This window comes from Mustelus asterias, chromosome 10 (assembly GCF_964213995.1).
Source record: "Mustelus asterias chromosome 10, sMusAst1.hap1.1, whole genome shotgun sequence".
Taxonomy (NCBI): Eukaryota; Metazoa; Chordata; class Chondrichthyes; order Carcharhiniformes; family Triakidae; genus Mustelus; species Mustelus asterias.
Genome location: NC_135810.1, coordinates 3,065,795 through 3,085,793, shown reverse-complemented (window position 1 = coordinate 3,085,793; position 19,999 = coordinate 3,065,795). Strand labels below are relative to the sequence as shown.

Sequence of the window (19,999 nt, the reverse complement as noted above, 5' to 3'; positions counted from 1 at the left end):
CCCCCCCCCACCCCCGACAGTGCGGCACCTCCCCCCTGACAGTGCAAGCACTGAAGTGTCACCCAGGGTATTTGTACTCAAGTCTCTGGAGAATCCACAACCTTCCGAATTTCAGGCGAGTGCGTTACCCGCTGACCCAGAGCTAATAACAAATGCTGCCTTGCTGGCGACACACACATTCCATGAATCAATAAATAAAACTTAAAATAATATGGCTTCATTAATTGCATATCTTACTCTGCAGGAATCTATGACTGCCTGGACTAAATCAACATTTAAAATGATCGCAAATGTAAGGAATGTACATGTGGCAGTGGCCAATGTTCCAACTTGTTTCCTAAGGTTTAATCAGTCAGCCTGTTTTTCTATTCAGAATGAACACTTATTCCCAATCCTCCTGTCAAAACAGGACGATATGTCCCCACTGGCAGATGAAGGTTACTGCAATATTTGAACTTCATTTGAACAGCGCAAGAGGAGACATCTTTCCCAAGCTAGCCTGGTTCAGGACTCAGCTTGACATCCGAAGGGAGATTTGTTTAACTTCAGAGATCAAAAGAATAGCATCTTGACTGTCATTTCAGGCAACTTTGGGGCAATCTGAAATCTTCTTTAAGTGGGAAATGAGAGAACATTTGACAGCGAGTCTCCGAGCGGAATGGTGCTCTTTTGTTTTAGAAACCTCTTTGCTTTTCCAACACCTTTGTACTTTTTAAATGAACTAAAATTGAAGTTTTTCCATCAGCTGAGGTAAAATTAAAGAAGATTTTAAAAAATAATCTTGCAATTCTTTTAAACCGCCTTTTCAAACTCTCGTCCCGAAGGGGCTTGGGTGAAATTCGACCTGCGCCCACCATGAAAGGCAGAGTGTGTGCCTCTGCCACTCTGACCCCCTCACAGATTAAGTTTCGGGTCTTTATTTAAAGGCTGCAGATGCAGAATGAAAAGCTGATTGTTCACCAGTCTGGAAACGGAGGTGTTTAATATGATGAATAGAGTTGATTTGTGAGACATTGAAACATAGAAACTAGAAGCAGGAGGAGGCCATTCAGCCCTTCGATCCTGCTCCGCCACTCATCTTGATCACAGCTCATCATCGAATTCAATATCCTGATCCCCCCCTTCCCTCCCACCTACCCTCTGCATCTCCCTCGATCCCTTTAGCCCCAAGAGCTATATCTAATTTCTTCTTGAAATCACACAACATTTTGGCCTCAACTACATTCTGTGGGAGTGAATTCCACACATTCACCACCCTCTGGGTGAAGAAATTTCTCCTCGCCTCAGTTCTAAAAGCTTTATCCCTTTTCCTCAAACTATGACCCCTAGTTCTGGGCACCCCCACCATTGGGAACATTCTTTCTGAATCTACCCTGTCTAACCCTGTTAGAATTTTATAAGTTTCTATCAGATCCCCTCTCGCTCTTCTAAACTCCAGTGAATATAATCCTAACCAACTTAGTCTCTCCTCATATGACAGACCTGCCATCCCAGGAATCAGCCTGGTAAACCTTCGCTGTGCTCCCTCTATAGCAAGGACATCCTTCCTCAGATAAGGACACCAAAACTGCACACAATATTCCAGATGTGGCTTCACCACCGCCCTTTACAGTTGCAGTAAAACATCCCCATCCCTATACTCAAATCCTCTCGCTATGAAGGCCAACATACCATTTGCCTTCTTTACTGCCTGCTGGACCTGTGCGCTTACTTTCAGCTTGCACGAGGACACCATTTTTAAAAGGAGCGAGGGTGCTCTCCTCAGTGTCCTGGCTAATATTTACACTTCAGTTCTGGTCACCACACTACCTGAAGGATGTGGAAGCTTTGGAAAGCGTACAGTAAAAGGTTCCCAGGATGCTGCCTGGTTTGGAGGGTGTTAGCTATGCGGAGAGATTTGACAAACTTGGTTTGTTTTCATTTGAATGTCGGAGGCTGAGAGGCGACCTGATAGAAGTTCACAAAATTATGAGAGGGGGCACGGATAGTCGGAGTCTTTTTCCCAGGGTAGAAATGTCAATTACTACGGGGCATAGGTTTAAGGTAAAATGGGCAACGTTTAAAGGAGAGGCAAGTTTTCTTTCACACAGAGGGTGGTAAGTGTCTGGAGTGCGCTGCCAGAGGGGGTGGTAGAAGCAGATACAACAGCAACGTTTAAGAGGCAGCTTTACAGATACACGAAAAGGCAGGGAATAGAGGGATATGGACCCCGTAGAGGCAAAAGGTCTTTAGAAGGGCGTTGTGTGTCAGTGCAGGCTTGGTGGGCCAAAGGGCCTGTTCCTGTGCTGTAATGTTTTTTGTTCACTTTTGTTTGCAACTAACATCACCAAAAGAACAAATGATTTGGTCATTATGGTTTCTGGGAGCTTGCTGAGTGCCAATCAGCTGCCATGTCCTTTATTTAAACATTGTAAACAGCGACTACTGTTAAAGTACTTCATTGGTTCAAAAACACTTTTGGACATCTTGGGGTTGTGAAAGGTGCTATCTCAATGCAAGTACCTTCTTCTTTCTCATAAACTCTAACGCAGACCAGTTGGAGCAAATGGTCTGTTTCTGTGCTGTAAATACTGCGTGAAATCAACTCCAATTTAAAATAAGTGTGTGTCTCGGAACCGTTATGTAACCAAAGCTGCCTGGTGGGGAACAAGTCAAACAAGTGACCACATACAGCATTCAGATGTTCCAGTCTGCTGCTTACTCATTACCTCCAGGCACTTCCAATCAAACAACACATCCAGGGTAGCAACTTGACAGTTTTCTGCACTCTGTTAGACAGAGAGGGCTGAGGTTTATCAGAATGCATAAGGGAGTAAAGAATGGCATGTGATGCAACAGTCTCGGACTGGAGCGGATCCACTATTTCACCTTGGGAATATCAGAGTAGTTTATGATTCCCACCTCTGCCAGATAAAACAGGTCGTACTGACTCCTGGAGTTCTCCCCCTTGTAGTAATTGCTGGCCGCCACTGTGACATCGACAGCGACCATACTCAGCACAAACATGTGGAATATAGACGATTGCATCATTTTCTGAGAAAAATGGAGAGGGCAAAGGTTAAGCTTTTTTAAACATTATAGAAAGCAATTCATCAAGCTGAATGCTCAGCAGGTTCATAATATAGACAGGCTTTCAATTCTAGACCAAGAACCATCATTCATTCAAAAGCACCCGTGTTTTCTTTGCAAAAGCATTCTGTTGCATGGCTTCATTAATAGAGTAAGAAGTTTAACAACACCACGTTAAAGTCCAACAGGTTTATTTGGTAGCAAAAGCCACACAAGCTTTCGGAGCTGCAAGCCCCTTCTTCAGGTTCATAATATAGACAGGCTTTCAATTCTAGACCAAGAACCATCATTCATTCAAAAGCACCCATCAAGCCTGCACTGACACACAACGCCTTTCTAAAGACCTTTTGCCTCTACGGGGTCCGTATCCCTCTATTCGCTGCCTATTCATGTATCTGTAAAGCTGCCTCTTAAACGTTGCTGTTGTATCTGCTTCTACCACCCCCTCTGGCAGCGCATTCCAGACACTTACCACCCTCTGTGTGAAAGAAAACTTGCCTCTCCTTTAAACGTTGCCCATTTTACCTTAAACCTATGCCCCGTAGTAATTGACATTTCTACCCTGGGAAAAAGACTCCGACTATCCGTGCCCCCTCTCATCATTTTGTGAACTTCTATCAGGTCGCCTCTCAGCCTCCGACATTCAAATGAAAACAAACCAAGTTTGTCAAATCTCTCCGCATAGCTAACACCCTCCAAACCAGGCAGCATCCTGGGAACCTTTTACTGTACGCTTTCCAAAGCTTCCACATCCTTCAGGTAGTGTGGTGACCAGAACTGAAGTGTAAATATTAGCCAGGACACCGAGGAGAGCACCCTCGCTCCTTTTAAAAATGGTGTCCTCGTGCAAGCTGAAAGTAAGCGCACAGGTACAGCAGGCAGTAAAGAAGGCAAATGGTATGTTGGCCTTCATAGCGAAAGGATTTGAGTATAGGGATGGGGATGTTTTACTGCAACTGTAAAGGGCGGTGGTGAAGCCACATCTGGAATATTGTGTGCAGTTTTGGTGTCCTTATCTGAGGAAGGATGTCCTTGCTATAGAGGGAGCACAGCGAAGGTTTACCAGGCTGATTCCTGGGATGGCAGGTCTGTCATATGAGGAGAGACTAAGTTGGTTAGGATTATATTCACTGGAGTTTAGAAGAGTGAGAGGGGATCTCATAGAAACTTATAAAATTCTAAACACCTGAAGAAGGGGCTTGCAGCTCCGAAAGCTTGTGTGGCTTTTGCTACCAAATAAACCTGTTGGACTTTAACCTGGTGTTGTTAAACTTCTTACTGTGTTTACCCCAGTCCAACGCCGGCATCTCCACTTCATTAATAGAGGCACAGCGTACAAAAGCAAGAGGGTTATACTAAACCGTTACAAGTTAATGGAGCCTCGATTCTGGTGTTCAGCTCTGGGCTCGACATGTTAGGCTGGCACCACAGAAGGTGCAAGAAGATTTAATGTCACAAAACCTAAGCCAAGTGTTCTAGTAATGCAGGAAGAGCGGCTATCAATTATTACACAGCAAGATCCCAAAAACAACCATGTGATCATTTTAAAGTTTATTTATTAGTGTCACAAGTAGATTTACATTAACACTGTAATGAAGTGACTGTGAAAATCTGCTAGTCGCCACACTCCAGCGATTGTTCGGGTACACTGAGGGAGAATTTAGCATGGCCAATGAACCTAACCAGCACATCTTTCAGACTGTGGGAGGAAACCGGAGCGGGTTAGGTGGATTGGCCATGTTAAATTGCCCCTTAGTGTCCCAAGATGTGTAGTTTAGGGAGATTCGTAGGGTAAATACGTGGAGTTACAGGGAGGGGGACTGGATGGGATTGTTGCTGATGCAGGCTCGATGGGCCAAATGGCCTCCTTCTGCACTGTAGGGATTCGATGATTCACCCCGAGGAAACCCACGCAGACACGGGAATGACGTGCAGACTCCGCAGAGACAGTTACCCAAGGCTGGAATCGAACCCGGGTCCCTCAGATATCTATTGTCGTATATAAATACACTTGGCCACATTTCCCACTCCCCATCAGGACTAAAACCTGGCATTGCACATTGGTCTCACGTTCCATTATTCCCCGTGCCAGTCAGGATGAGTGTAGACTTGGTGATGTGTTTTTAATTAATGCTTTCCCTCCTCTTGTAGATTTGCCTAATGGAGAAGATGGGACCATTACGCAAATTCAATTACTCCCTCAAACAGAAATACATCAAGTTCACCTCGTGGACCCCCCCCCGGGGATATTAAGCGTGTACAAGTTTCACATTGTTAATTGGCATCAGCGTTAAGGACCATTAAAGTCAGTTTTCCAACCAATTGGAAAGAAATCGTTGGGCATATTTTCACCTTTAGCGTATCCCGTGGATGCGGCAAAGCAGATTTCTCATCTGACAGAGAATCAGCCCAATATTCACCTCAGATTGATAGATTTTAATCACAAAGATTTTTAAAAATTAGATTGTTCTCGCACTTAATACAGGTCGATTTGAGAAAAGGAATACGAGTATTTCAGATCTTGATCATTTTTTGCTGATAAAGATGCATTGGGCTTCCATTTTGTGACATTACACTCATCACGTGTGTTATCCAATGTGTTAAGACAGAGACGCCTTGGTATCCAAACCCCATTTTTGATAAAAAAACAAAGGGAAACTCTGAAGGCAGCGTGTGGTATTCTCAAACAATGGAGAGAATCAGATTTCAACAACTCACCTATCTCGATAACAGAATTCAGGATTCTATCGGCAGAATTCCAAAATGGAATTGGATTTCTAACGATTTGGGGGATGTGGGTGTTGCTGACCAGGCCAGCATTTGTTACCCATCGCTAACTGCTCCAGAGGGCAGTCAAGAGTCAACACTGGGTCTGGAGTCACATGTAGGCTAGACCAGGTAAGGACGGCAGACTTCCTTCCCTAAAGGATACTAGTGGAGTTTTTTTTAAACAACACCCATCAATGATAAGTTTTGTGGTCATCATTACTGAGCTTTATATTTCAGATTTATTAGTTGAGTTTAAATTCCACCAGATACCATGCTGAGATTTCAACCCATGTCCCAAGAGAATTGAGACTAATTGGATAGCCCTTTCATAGAGCCAGCACAGACATTATGGGCCGAATGGTCTCCTTTTGTATCATTCTCTGCAGCCAGTCCCTAGACTGAATCTGCAAACCTTTGCTGGGATTCAAATCAAACAATAAAACAGCCAAAGTACCTCAGCCAAGCCTAAAGCTTTCTTTCTCTCATCATCCACATGCCTCGAGTGGTTTCAGAGAGAAGGGTCTCTCTGTTGCCGGATAGATGCTCTATTTTGAACTAAACTAGTTTTAATGAAATGTTCCAGCAGCTTTTCTAATGAGCTGGTCTTCATTGTGAATCCAAGTGCACTGATTGAATCATAGATCACTGCATCGCTTGCAGATGAATGCTTGAAGACAGAGTAAACGTTAACAAGTTATTTAACATGATCCATTGTGGCAATATGCTTTAATACATCTCCCTATCTGCTCAGAACAGTAACATCATACCAAAAACTGGTCCCACAGCACAAAACCCTGCTCGATACTCCTAGTGTACTACTGATGGAATGCAGCTCAGTCAAGAGTGCCGTCTTTTGAATGAGATGTCAAAGCGAGGCCTACCTGCCTTCTCAAGTGAATATAAAACATTCGTGATGCTATTTTGAAGAAGGGCTTGAAATTTCTCCCCGGGGTTGTGGCCAATACTGATCTCTCAACAATCACTTGAAAAGTAAACAGTTTATCTAGTCGTTATCATTGCTATTTATGGGATCTTGCTGTGCATAAATTGGCTGCCATGTTATAGGGGAGGGGATAGCCTAGCGGTATTATTACTAGACTATCAATCCAGAAACTCAGCTAAAGTTCTGGGGACCCGGGTTCAAATCCTGCTACGGCAGATGGTGGAATTTGAATTCAATAAAAAATATCTGGAATTAAGAATCTACTGATGACCACGAAACCATTGTCGATTGTCGGAAAAACCCATCTGGTTCACTTATGTCCTTTAGGGAAGGAAATCTGCCATCCTTACCTGGTCTGGCCTACATGTGACTCCAGAGCCACAGCATTGTGGATGACTCTCAACCAAGGGCAACTAGGGATGGGCAATTAATGCTGGCCAGCCAGCGATGCCCATGTCCCACAAATGAATGACAAAAATATGTTTCCTGCAGCTGCCATCAGTCCACTATCTCCACGTACAGGGTTGTTGGACACATGCAGAATACAGAACCTACACCTCGTTGTTGACCCAGCAGCAGACATCCTGATGTCACCCCCCCCTCAAAGGCAGTGGACAGCAGTCAGCTCAATCCAAACAGGGCACGAGCAACGCGGTTACCTGCTCCTGGCGTGGAAGGTGAGGGATGACCCGAAGTGCGATTGTGGCCATCGCTCCCAGGCCATGGAACACATCACATCGCCCCAATTTGCACACCAAGATCTGTCGGAGAGTCACTGGGCACGATCTGACCACCGGTTCACGCCACGCTCCTGCTGCGGCGAAGACGGAGAATTTGGCGACAAGCTAAATTTCCATTCACTGCATCGGGATGGGAAAATCCCACTGGCATGAACGGTTGGAAAATCCCAACCATAGAGCTTTACAGCACAGAAAGAGGCCCTTTGGCCCAGCATGTCTGTGCCTGCTATCAAGCACGTATCGATGCTAATCCCGTTTCCCAGCAGTTGGTCCATAGCCCTGTGTGCTAGGGCATTTCAAAAGCTCATCTAAATGTTTCTTGAATGTTGTGAGGATTCCCACCTCTACCATCCTTTCAGGCAGTGAGTTCCCGATTCCCACCACCCTCTGGGTGAAAAAGGTTTCCTCAAATCCCCTCTAAATCCCCTGCCTTGTGCCTTAAATCTACGCCCCCTGGTTATTGGCCCCTCTGCTCAGGGGAAAACTTGCTTCCCATCTGCCCTATCTATGGCCGGAATTTTACTGGCACGCCCGTTCCGCTTCCGGGGACCGGCGAGGCTCGGAGAACGGCATTCTCCGTTGCCCTCGGGCGGGATCATACAAAACTCGGATGGGCAGGCCGATAAAATTCCGCCCTATGTCCCACATGTGGGAGGCAACTCTCTTCCCACTTGGCACCTCAGGAAGCCAACAAATCGATAGGCAAATTAGACATCTCGTTAGAAACTTTACCCATGATACAAGAGCAATAGCACAGTGCAAAACAGAGAATAACATAAAGACCCACTGCTGGAAAGCATCAATTAATCAGTCAGTCACTCGTGCCTTTTACAGTGATAGTCTCCAGGAGACACACTAACAGGTTTCTATTCCCCTGAGGACTACTTTACATTCCGTAATAAAAAAAATAATTGTTTAAACCAATACAATGTATGAAAATGATGCCAAGCTATTTATTCTTGTAGATCAATTAGTTGAGCTATCCCGCAACACTACTTCAGAGTTTTATACTCATGCTTGATGAACGTGTGGAGGTTACTGACTTCCTTTAAAAGGAACACAAATTTTAATATCTTCGAATTAATCATTCCTGTATCCGAGTGTTCACACAAGGAAAGAAATACTTCCCCATACATTCCATCTCATTTACCTTGTTAACCAGGGAGTGTAAGCAAATGTAGGGTTGAAAACACAAAATTTGGCTGTAAATTATACGACAGGTCCAAAGAGTCAACAGTAACATATTAGTAACATAACAGTAACAGTTAATGTAATTCCCTGAAATAGGGCCACTAATGATGATGAATAAGCAACAACAACTCTTGTTCTTCAAGCACGAGGTTGTGTCATTTGGTAAGAATAAACATCGGACAAATGTGAGGTAATGCATTTTGAAAGGTCTAATACAGATAGGAAATATACAGTAAAGGCAGAACCCTTAAGAGTATTGATAGGCAGAGGGATCTGGGTGTACAGGTACACAGGTCACTGAAAGTGGCAGCGCAGGTGGAGAAGGTAGTCAAGAAGGCATACGGCATGCTTGCCTTCGCACTACCAGAAGGATATGCAGGCTTTGGAGAGGGTACGGAAAATATTTACCAGGACGTTGCCTTGCATGGGGGGGCATTAGCTATGAGGAGAGGTTGGAGAAACGTAAGAACATAAGAACAAACTTGGTTTGTTCTCACTAGAACGACGGAGGTTGGGGGGCGTGCTGATTGAGGTCTACAAGATTATGAGGGGCATGGACAGAGTGGATAGTCAGAAGCTTTTTCCCAGGGTGGAAGAGTCAATTACTGGGAGGTATAGGTTTCAGGTGCAAGGGGCAAGGTTTAAAGGAGATATAGAAACATAGAACATAGAAAAACTACAGCACAAAACAGGTCCTTTGGCCCCACAAGTTGTGCCGAACATATCCCTACCTTCTAGACCTACCTATAACCCTCCATCCTATTAAGTCCCATGTACTCATCCAGGAGTCTCTTAAAAGATCCTATTGAGTTTGCCTCCACCACCACTGCCGGCAGCCGATTCCACTCGCCCACCACCCTCTGTGTGTAAAACTTCCCCCTAACATCTCCCCTGTACCTACCCCCCAGCACCTTAAACCTGTGTCCTCTCGTAGCAGCCATTTCCACCTGGGAAAAAGCCTCTGAGAGTCCACCCGATCTATGCCTCTCAACATCTTATATGCCTCTATTAGGTCTCCTCTCATCCTACGTCTCTCCAAGGAGAAAAGACCGAGCTCCCTCAGCCTATCCTCATAAGGCATGCCACTCAATCCAGGCAACATCCTTGTAAATCTCCTCTGCACCCTTTCAATCTTTTCCACATCCTTCCTGTAATGAGGCGACCAGAACTGAGCACAGTACTCCAAGTGGGGTCTGACGAGGGTCTTATCATTATCCCCGGACTCCTAAACTCAAACCCTCTATTGATAAAGGCCAGCACACCATACGCCTTCTTAACCACCTCCTCCACCTGCGGGGCCGATTTTAGAGTCCTATGGACCCGGACCCCAAGGTCCTTCTGATCCTCTACAGTACTAAGAGTCTTTCCCTTTATATTGTACTCCTTCATCCCATTTGACCTGCCAAAATGGACCACGATATAGATATACGAGGCAAGTATTTTTACAAGGAGGGTGGTGGGTGCCTGGAACTCGCAGCCGGGGGAGGTAGTGGAAGCAGATACGATAGTGACATTTAAGGGGCGTCTGGACAAATACATGAATAGGCTGGGAAGGGTAGGGGGTTTTAGTTCAGTCGGGCAGCATGGTCGGTGCAAGCTTGGAGGGCCAATTGTCGGAAAAATCCATCTGGTTCACTAAAGTCCTTTAGAGGAGGAAATCTGCCGTCCTTACCCGGTCTGGCCTACATGTGACTCCAGGGGCACAGCAATGTGGTTGACCCTTAAAATGCCCTCTGAAACGGCCGAGCAAGACACTCAGTCAAGGGCACCAACCAAACTCAAAGCATTACAGCTGCTGTAAATTTGAAATGAAAATTGGAAAGGCACAGCAGGCAAGGCAGCATCTCCACAGCAAGGACTGGCCAGGATTACCCGCGCTCAGGCACTGTCCTGATGGAGTACTGAGTGCCCAGCCTTGGGATACAATTCAGAGGATGTTGGATTGAAGTTACGAAGGCAGCAAGATCAAAGCACGTCACGTATCCTGAATTCATTTTTTAATTTTTTCTGTAAGCTGATTAAATTTATAAAACTGCAACATTAACTGACAGTGCGTAATTGTATCAGCGCAATTATCTTTACAAGAATAAATTAGATAGATTCATGCTTTCTTGTGCAGAGGTAACCATGGGCTATTTTTCAGAATGCAAAAACTATCCAATCGAATATAATAATGCAGATGCCCAAGAAAATATTCTCTCATAACATCAACACGAGTTTTATTCTAATCCTGACCTTGCTGATATGCTTGGCTTCATATTGCCTCACCATCTCCGCCAGTCATTACTCATTATTTTAATTAAACCAACAATGTCAGTGGAAAGTTCCCGTTTGATAAATCTGATGCAACTCAAACGTGAAGCTGCTCAGTGCTGCACGCGGGGGAACACGAGGGGGCTCGACAGGGAAGTGGCGCTGAAGAGGCTTTCGATTGTGGGGACCCGGGGGAATCAAAATTAGGGGCCATCAGTGTGGGGGAGTCACTGACACGTCCAACAGAGAATTCAGCCTTTACCCAGAGTGTGGTGAAAATGTGGAACTTACTCCTTCACAGGATAAAAGCAAATTACTGCGGATGCTGGAAGCTGAAACCAAAATAGAAAATGCTGGAAAATCTCAGCGGGTCTGGCAGCATCTGTGAGGAGAGAAAAGAGCTGACGTTTCGAGTCCAGACGACCCTTTGTCAAAGCTAAAAGGCAGAGAAAGTGGGAGATATTTATACTGCAGGGGGAGGGACTGAAAGGTGAGTCATAGCCACAGAAACCAGGGGAAAGGCTGCTAATGGCAGCTCACAGAGAGAATAAAGGGTGTGAAAGGCCAAACGGCAGAGAAGCTGAAATCAGAGGGTGAACTGTGACAGATGAAGATGTGGGGGGAGGGGTGGGGGGGAGAGAGATAACATGGAGAAAAAGGGGGAAAGGGGAAACAAAGGGAGAAAAGGTAAGGAAAGGGGGATAAAATAGGGGGAAGAGTGGGGGGGAAAGAAAAATAAAGAAAGACAATAAAGAAATAAAAGGTAGAGAACAGTTAAAAATTAAATAGAATGAAAACAAGGGGGTGGAGGTGGGGTGAAGATAATCATCTGAAGTTGTTGAACTCGATGTTGAGACCGGAAGGCTGTAAAGTGCCCAGCCGGAAGATGAGATGCTGTTCCTCCAGTTTGCGTTGAACGTACCCCCCCTCCCCCCACATCTTCGCCTGTCACAGCTCACCCTCTGATTTTAGCTTCTCTGCCGTTTGGCCATTCACACTCTCTATTCTCTCTATGGGCTGCCATTAGCAGCCTTTCCCCTGGTTTCTGTGGCTATGACTCATCTTTCATTCCCTTCCCCTGCAGTATAAATATCTCCCACTTTCTCTGCCTTTTAGCTTTGACAAAGGGTCATCCGGACTCGAAACGTCAGCTCTTTTCTCTCCTCACAGACGCTGCCAGACCCGCTGAGACTTTCCAGGATTTTCTCTTCTGGTATAATTTTTTCACAGGATGTGGGCGTCGCTGACAAGACCAGCCTTTGTGGCCCATCGCTAACTGCCTTTGAACCTAGTGGTCTGCTCGGCCATTTCAGGGGGCAGTTAAGAGTCAACAACATTACTGAGGGCCTGGAGTCACATGTGGGGCTCACCCAGTAAGGACATTAGTGAACCAGATGGGGTTTTACAACAATCAATGATAGCTCCCACAGTCACCATTACGGAGACTTAGCTTTATACTTTCAGATTTATTAATTGGATTAAAATTCCATCAGCTGCTATGGTGGTGTTTGAACCCATGTCCCTGGAGCATAGTTAACATCGGGTCTGTATGACTCTTCTTCAGAGCATTGAGGAAGATTCATACATGCTTGAAATGCTAACTCTCTCTCTCCACAGATGCTAACTTTTCCCAGCATTTTGTTTTCACAGTGGTTAGCACTGCTGCCTCACAGCGCCAGGGACTCGGGTTCAATTCCAGCCTTGGGTCACTGTCTGTGTTAAATTTGCACGTTCTCCCCGTGTCTGCGTGGGTTTCCTCCGGGTGCTCCAGTTTCCTCCCAAAGATGTGCGGGTTAGGTGGATTGGCCATGCTAAATTGTCCCTTAGTGTCAGGGGATTAGTGAGGAAAATACTTGGGGTTACGGGGATAGGGCCGGAGAGGCAATGTTGTCGGTGCAGGCTTGATGGGCCGAATGGCCTCCTCCTGCACTGTGGGGATTCTATGATGATGATTCAACTTACTTACCGATGAAAGGCTCATTTCCCTCAAGCCCAGAATGATCTGGAATGCGCTTCATAAAAGGACAGCGGAGGCAGCTCAACAGCAACTTTCAATTGGATAAATGTTTGGAAGGGAAAAAAAATTCAGGGCGATGTGGAAAGTGCAGCAGGTGTGGCACTGACTGAATAGTTCTTTCAAGGAGCCTGTACAGGCTTGATAGGCTGAATTGCCAGCTCCTTCTGTGTGGGACGATTCCATGACTCTAAGAGAAAACTAGCATAATTCGACTAAATTTTCCAGGAACTCAACTCTTCGGGCCCTATTTTACCATTTTGATTCTAAGTGCTGGGCGGACTTGAAACAGGGAGTGTTTCAGATCTGACCTTTAGACCTGTTCTCAGGCGCCCCCATACACACTCTGCCTGAAAAAATATCAGCGATTCCGAATCGCGCTGCTGAAGCCTATGGGTGGGGCTTAACGTGCCCGAAATCCTGCGGCTCCGATCGGCACCTCCAACTGCGCATGCGCAGTAAAAAAAAATAGAAAAACGCTCCTCTGCCACATCACTCCCAGGCTGGATAATGCCGCCCCCTGGCCCCCACAGACATTGCCCCACCCCCACAACATTACTGTCCCTCTTATCCCCCCACTACCCAGACCGATTGCGGCCCCCTGCCCCCCTTCCTCCAACTGATTGCCCGCAGAGTGGCAGTGGACCTCCCCACCAATCGCATGCAGAATAGCAACAGACCCCCCTGCCCCCACCCCCCCCCACCAGAGAGCCATCTGACCCGTCTCCCCCCCCGCCCCCCCGGCAACCACTGATCAGAGTCAGAGAGCCGCCGGAAGCTCTGAATTTACCTCCTCAGAAGCTGGAATGCCTGAATCGCACCTTTGTTTTGCGCCAACTCTGCGTTGGCGAACACAGTGGTAAAGGGGGAAATGCCGGTAAGGTTGGGCGTCCAGCCCATTAATTCAATTTAAATGCATGCAAATGGATTTAAATTGACGTTGCGCCTGTTTCGGGCGCGGTCCCAATCGCTGACATTTTCAGCCATTGGTAAAAGGGGCAATGGACGCGGAGGCGGTCGCGGATCGCGCTACTCACCTCACACCCGACTTTACCAAGTTTTCACACCCGAAAATGGGCGCAACGTGATGGTAAAATCGGGCCCTTAGTGTCAGAAATAGAGGAGATTGACAACTAATCTGGAGCAATAGACAAACTAAACCTCCTCCCAGGGAAGATTTTGAACAATTTGTACATCAATGTACATCTCTGCTTGTTTCAGATTATCACTGGTTTAGATAATATATTTTTACCTCACTGTGTGCCGCATGCTGCCGAACTCTGCCTCTCTCCATCTCTCTCTTATTTCTAAGATGTTCCTTTAGCCCTAGCTCTTTGACCAAGCTCTTGATCACCTGGCCTAACATCTCATGTGTCTCAGTGTCAAATTTTATTGGTCAGAACATTGAATACCGAAGTTGGGACGCTTTGTTGTGCAAGACATTGGTAAGGCCACACTTGGAATACTTGTACAGTTCTGGTTACCCTATTATAGAAAGGATATTAATAAATGAGAAAGAGTGCAGAAAAGATTTACTAGGATGCTAGCAGGACTTGATGGTTTGAATTATAAGGGGAGGCTCGATAGATTGGAACTTTTTTCCCTGGAGCGTAGGAGGCTGAAGGGTGATTTTATAGAGGTCTATAAAATAGAGGGGCATAGATCAGCTAGATAGTCAACATCTTTTCTCAAAGGTAGGGGAGTCTAAAACTAGAGGGCACAGGTTAAAGGTGAGAGGGGAGAGATACAAAAGGGTCCAGAGGGGGCAATTTTTTCACACAAAGGTGGTGAGTGCCTGGAACAAGCTGCCAGAGGTAGTAGTAGAGGCGGGTCTAAATGCTAAAAAGCATTTAGACAATTACATGGGTAAGATGGATACAGAGGGACCTGAGCCAAATGCGGGCAACTGGGACCAGCTTAATGGTAAAAACTGGGCGGCATGGACAAGTTGGGCCTGTTTCCATGCTGTAAACCTCCATGACTCTGTGGCTTGTACGAAGCATCTTGGGAGATGTTAAAGTTGCCACACAAACACAAGTTGTTATTGTTACAGGAAACCCAAGTTGTGAGGAAGCTCGAGTATATTAAACAGGAATCACAAGTCATACCTGCAAGCACGATGGAGCTCTGCCCTGGGGTTTATTCATGTCCACTGCCACCAGCTGCCAGCCACCAGCTGAATCCTCATGGAACATCTGAAGAGTAAAGACAATTAGGGGAGATGGTGGAGGAGCTGCAATGTCATTGTGCTGGAGATCCAGGCTAGTGCTCTGGGGACACAGGGTCAAATCCCACCCACGGTAGCTGGTGGAGTTTGAATTCAGTCAATAAAAACCTGGAATTGAAAGCTAGTTTCATGGTCACCTATTGAATCTGCAACCACCGTCCTTTCAGGCAACGCATTCCAGATCAGAACAACTGGCTGTGTAAAAACAAACAACGAATTCACCCGGTCCCTCCCTCTCTGGTCTTGAATCTTGCTTGAGGATCTCTGGTCACTGACCTTCCTGACAGTGGGACACGTTTCACTTTATTTACTCTATCAAATCCCTTCAAGATTTTGAATCCTTATCTGCTTCACTAATGTCCTTTAGAGAAGGAAATCTGCCGTCCTTACCCGTTCTGGCCTACAGACATTGCTGTGACTCCAGAGCCACAGCAATGTGGCTGACTCTTAAATGCCCCTCTGGAACGGCCGAGTGAGACACTCTGTCCAAGAGCGATTAGGGATGGGTAACAGACACTGGCCCCGCCAGCGACGCCCACATCCCATGAAAGAATAAAAACTCCTGCTCACCCACAAACTTTCTTTAAATACTGTAACCGATAAATTGAGCTTTAAGCTTTCAGCACAGCTCCGTGGACCGGAGTGGGGTGGAGGAGAGATTTAACAGAAGGGTTCCAGGAGTGAGGAGGCTTCACTTGGTGTGGAGAGATTGGAAAAGCTGGGATTGTTCTTCTTACAGCAATTTAACAAAAGGATTCAAAATCATGAAGGGATTTGACAGAGAAAATAAAGAGAAACGTGTCCCACTATCAGGAAGGTCAGTAACCAGAGATCCTTCAGCAAAATTAAAGACTAGAGGGAAAGACCGGGAGAATTTGTATTTTGCTTTTATGCAGTGAGTTGTTGTGATCTGGAAGGCGCTGCCTGAAAGGGTGGTGGAAGCAGATTCAGTAATAATTGGGTAGGAAAAAAGAATTGCAGGGTTGTAGAGAAAGAGCCGGGGAGTGGGACTTCTTGGATAGAGCTTCCAAAGAGCCAACACAGAGGCAAAGGGCTGAAAGGCCTCCTTCTGCACGGTAAGATTCTATATCTTGGTGAGGTGAAGTGGCTGGTGCAGCTATCCTGACTGAGTGTTAATGCAGTTTACACATCACTGCCAGGCAGCTCAATGCTAAAAACATTAGCCTCATGCACTCAGCGCTGGGAATAGGGGTGGGTGGGCTTTTGTACGGGAGACCACCTAGTAAGGTTTTCTCACAGGTCCTGCCACGTCTAATCGCGGACATGACAAAGTGTTTTCAACAGTTCTGTCGCCTGGCAGTCACATTAACCAGGTGGTTGCCTGTTGGGTTTTGGAGATCTGTTGGCTCAGGTAGCACTGTGACTGCATTTTGGTGCGGTTTCAATCTCCACATGTTCATGGAAACCTGCCTCTTTGCTTTACCGATGGAATTGTACCCCTCGAGCTATGTAAGGCCAATTGCCTTGTTCTCTCTAACAGAGGAACATCAATGGTCCCTTGTGGATCATGGCTACCTTAACTGCCAATTGGATATCTTCCAAACACATGGCCAGCACCATCTAGAAGGACAAGCGCAGCATTCACATGGGAACACCACCACCTGGAGGTTCCCTTCTAAGTCACTCACTGTCCTGACTTGGAAATACATCGGCCATTCCTTCACTGTCGCTGGGTCAAAATCCTGGAACTCCCTCCCTAACAGCACTGTGGGTGCACCTACACCACATGGACTGCAGCGGCTCAGGAAGGCAGCTCACCACCACCTTCTCGAGGGCAATTAGGGATGGGAATAAATGTTGGTCTATCCAGCAACACCCACATCCTGTGAAAATGAATTTAATAAACAAGAAAAGTCCTGTTCAACCCAGGGTTGCTAAGGGACAAGTTTGAGAATTTTCATAATTTTGCCCTCCCTTCCACCGATACCCTGCGATGTGATAAAAATGAAACAGTGCGAGTAAGCAGTGAACAATTGCTTTTGCAAACAAGCTTTGCCAGTCGACAGGCTTCCCTGCCAGACATCTGTACTTGAAAGACCGCACTTTATACATAAAAGAAATCAAAAAGAAACAAACATTCCCACGGTTCATTCATTGATAAATGTTAGATTTTTATGGCAGGACATATCCTTTGTGATATCACATCAGTGAAATAGTGAAAACCCCAAAGAGAAACAGAAAGTGCTAGAAAGGGCGGCACGGTGGCACAGTGGTTAACACTGCTGCCTCACAGCGCCAGGGACCCGGGTTCAATTCCCGGCTTGGCTCACTGTCTGTGTGGAGTCTGCACATTCTCCCTGTGTCTGTGTGGGTTTCCCCCGGGTGCTCCGGTTTCCTCCCACAGTCCTAACCTCCCGCAGGTTAGGTTGATTGGCCATGCTGAATTACCCCTTAGTGTGAGGGGGATTAACAGGGTAAATATGTGGGGTTACGGGGATAGGGTCTGGGTGGGATTGTTGTGGGTACAGGTTTGATGGGGTGAATAGCCTCCTTCTGCACTGTAGGGATTCTATGATTCCATGAAATACAGTGGTTAGCACTGCTGCCTCACAGCGCCAGGGACTTGGGTTAGATTCCCAGCTTGGGTCACTGTCTGTATGGAGTCTGCATGTTCTCCCCGTGTCTGCATGGGTTTCCTTCGGGTGCTCCGGTTTCCTCCTATGGTCTGAAAGACGTGCTGGTTAGGGTGCATTGGCCATGCTAAATACTCCCTCAGTGTACCCGAACAAGCGCCGGAGTGTGGCGACTAGGGGATTTTCACAGTAACTTCATTGCAGTGTTAATGTAAGGCTACTTGTGACTAATAAATAAATTAAAAAATAAAAACATAGTCTGGCAGCTTTGCCAAGTTTGGCACAGATTTTCACAGCTGCTGCCTGACCTGTTGAGAGTTTCCAGCACTTTCTATTTTTGGTGCTTTTTAGATACGTGACTCGGGTGAACAGAGTGCTGGGATCGGGGATTCATCAGGTGTGAAAGGCCTGGAACAGATGGACGCTGGCCGCTGGCCGCTATGTGAGTTAAACAATGTTTGAACTTCAAAATTCTCATCCTTGTTTTCAGATCCTCCCACGGCCTTGCCCCTTCCCTGCACTGAGTTTTACAAGGTTCCAATGGTGGGGGTGGAGGTGAGGGGCGGGGGAGTGGGGGGGGGGGGGGGGGGGGGGGGGAGTGGGGGGGGGCATCCCCTCCCCTCCGAGCTCACCCTGAAACTAGCTCCTACAGACCGTTGGAATGTTTTATTTGAAGAAACTGCTTTGAAGGTTGACAGGTTGCTTATAGCCTTGCGGTATAATTCGGACCAGACGTCAGCTGAACCCCATGACCCATCCTTCACCAGGGGCCCCGACTCCACCTCTGTAACATCACCTGTGTCTGCTCCCTGCACATCTGCTGCTCCAATGCTCATCCATGTGTTTGTCGACTCAGACACACCCATGCCAACACTCTCCTGTCTGATCTCCCATCTTGCCCCCTCAGTAAACATGCCGAAAGACGTGCTGGTTAGGTGGATTGGCCATGCTAAATTCTCCCTCAGTGTACTCGAACGGAGTGTGGCGACTAGGGGATTTTCACGGTAACTTCATTGCAGTGTTAATGTGAGCCTACTTGTGACTAATAAATAATAAATAAATAAAAACATACTCATGATGATGTCCGTATTTTATATCTGAACTCATGCCAAGTGCCGTTTACCCACCACCCTGTGCTCACTGACCTGAGAATCATCATTGTTGTATTCTAATCCCTTGCCACTCCCTGTCCCTCTCGCCTCCTTCAGCCTTATAATCCTCCGTGACATCATCGTCCCTTCGAATTCTGGCCTTGCGTGCACTCCCGATTTGAATTGTTCCATCATTGAAGCTCTTGCCTGCCGTCAGGATCCTAAACTCTGGAATTCCCCCATGAGACATCGCCATCTCTCTCTTTCCTGCTTCAGGAAATTTGGCATGTCAGCTACGACTCTCACCAATTTTTACAGATGCACCATAGGAAGCATTCTTTCTGGTTGTATCACAGCTTGGTATGGCTCCTGCTCTGCCCAAGACCGCAAGGAACTACAAAGGGTCATGAATGTAGCCCAATCCATCACGCAAACCAGCCTCCCATCCATTGACTCTGTCTACACTTCCTGCTGCCTCAGAAAAGAGGCCAACATAATTAAGGACCCCACGCACCCGGACATTCTCTCTTCCACCTTCTTCTATTGGGAAAAAGATACAAAAGTCTGAGATCACATGCCAACCGACTCAAGAATTGTTTCTTCCCTGCTGCCAACAGACTTTTGAATGGACCTACCTCACATTAAGTTGGTCTTTCTCTACACCCTAGTTATGACTGTAACACTACATTCTGCACTCTCTCCTTTCCTTCTCTATGAACGGTATGCTTTGTCTGTATAGTGCGCAAGAAACAATACTTTTCACTGCATACTAATACATGTGACAATAATAAATCGAATCCAAGGATGCTCTTTCGAACCTAACCCTGACCGTATTTATGTGGCTTGGTGTCAATCGTGCTTTGACAATGTTCCGGTGAACATTTACAAGGTTAGGAGTGTTATGTAAATGCTACTTGCTGTTGGTCGATTTTTCCCTTACACGAGTTCTGGGGATATACATCACCTGCGTTGTGGCAGTGGAGGTTGTACTGCTTCTTGGTCCCCACATCTGCTGAAACTGTACTCTTATTTCTGCAAAGGTCTCGATGATAACCGCAATGAATACATTCTGAAAAGGACAGAGAAAGAATTCATGAAACTTAGAAGC

The 19,999-nt window shown here is 46.3% G+C and overlaps 1 protein-coding gene across 1 annotated transcript in view; it reads right to left on the bottom strand.

Moving 5' to 3' along the window:
* The window catches only part of nalcn (sodium leak channel, non-selective), a 225,950-nt gene that overhangs the window by 152,180 nt on the left and 53,771 nt on the right, over nucleotides 1–19,999 (bottom strand). Inside the window, exons 8-10 of the mRNA XM_078221539.1 lie at nucleotides 19,856–19,960; nucleotides 15,088–15,174; nucleotides 2,902–3,033 (exon numbers count right to left, since the gene is read on the bottom strand). Of these exons, the coding sequence (XP_078077665.1) occupies nucleotides 2,902–3,033; nucleotides 15,088–15,174; nucleotides 19,856–19,960 (324 nt within the window). The remainder of the gene's footprint in view (nucleotides 1–2,901; nucleotides 3,034–15,087; nucleotides 15,175–19,855; nucleotides 19,961–19,999) is intronic.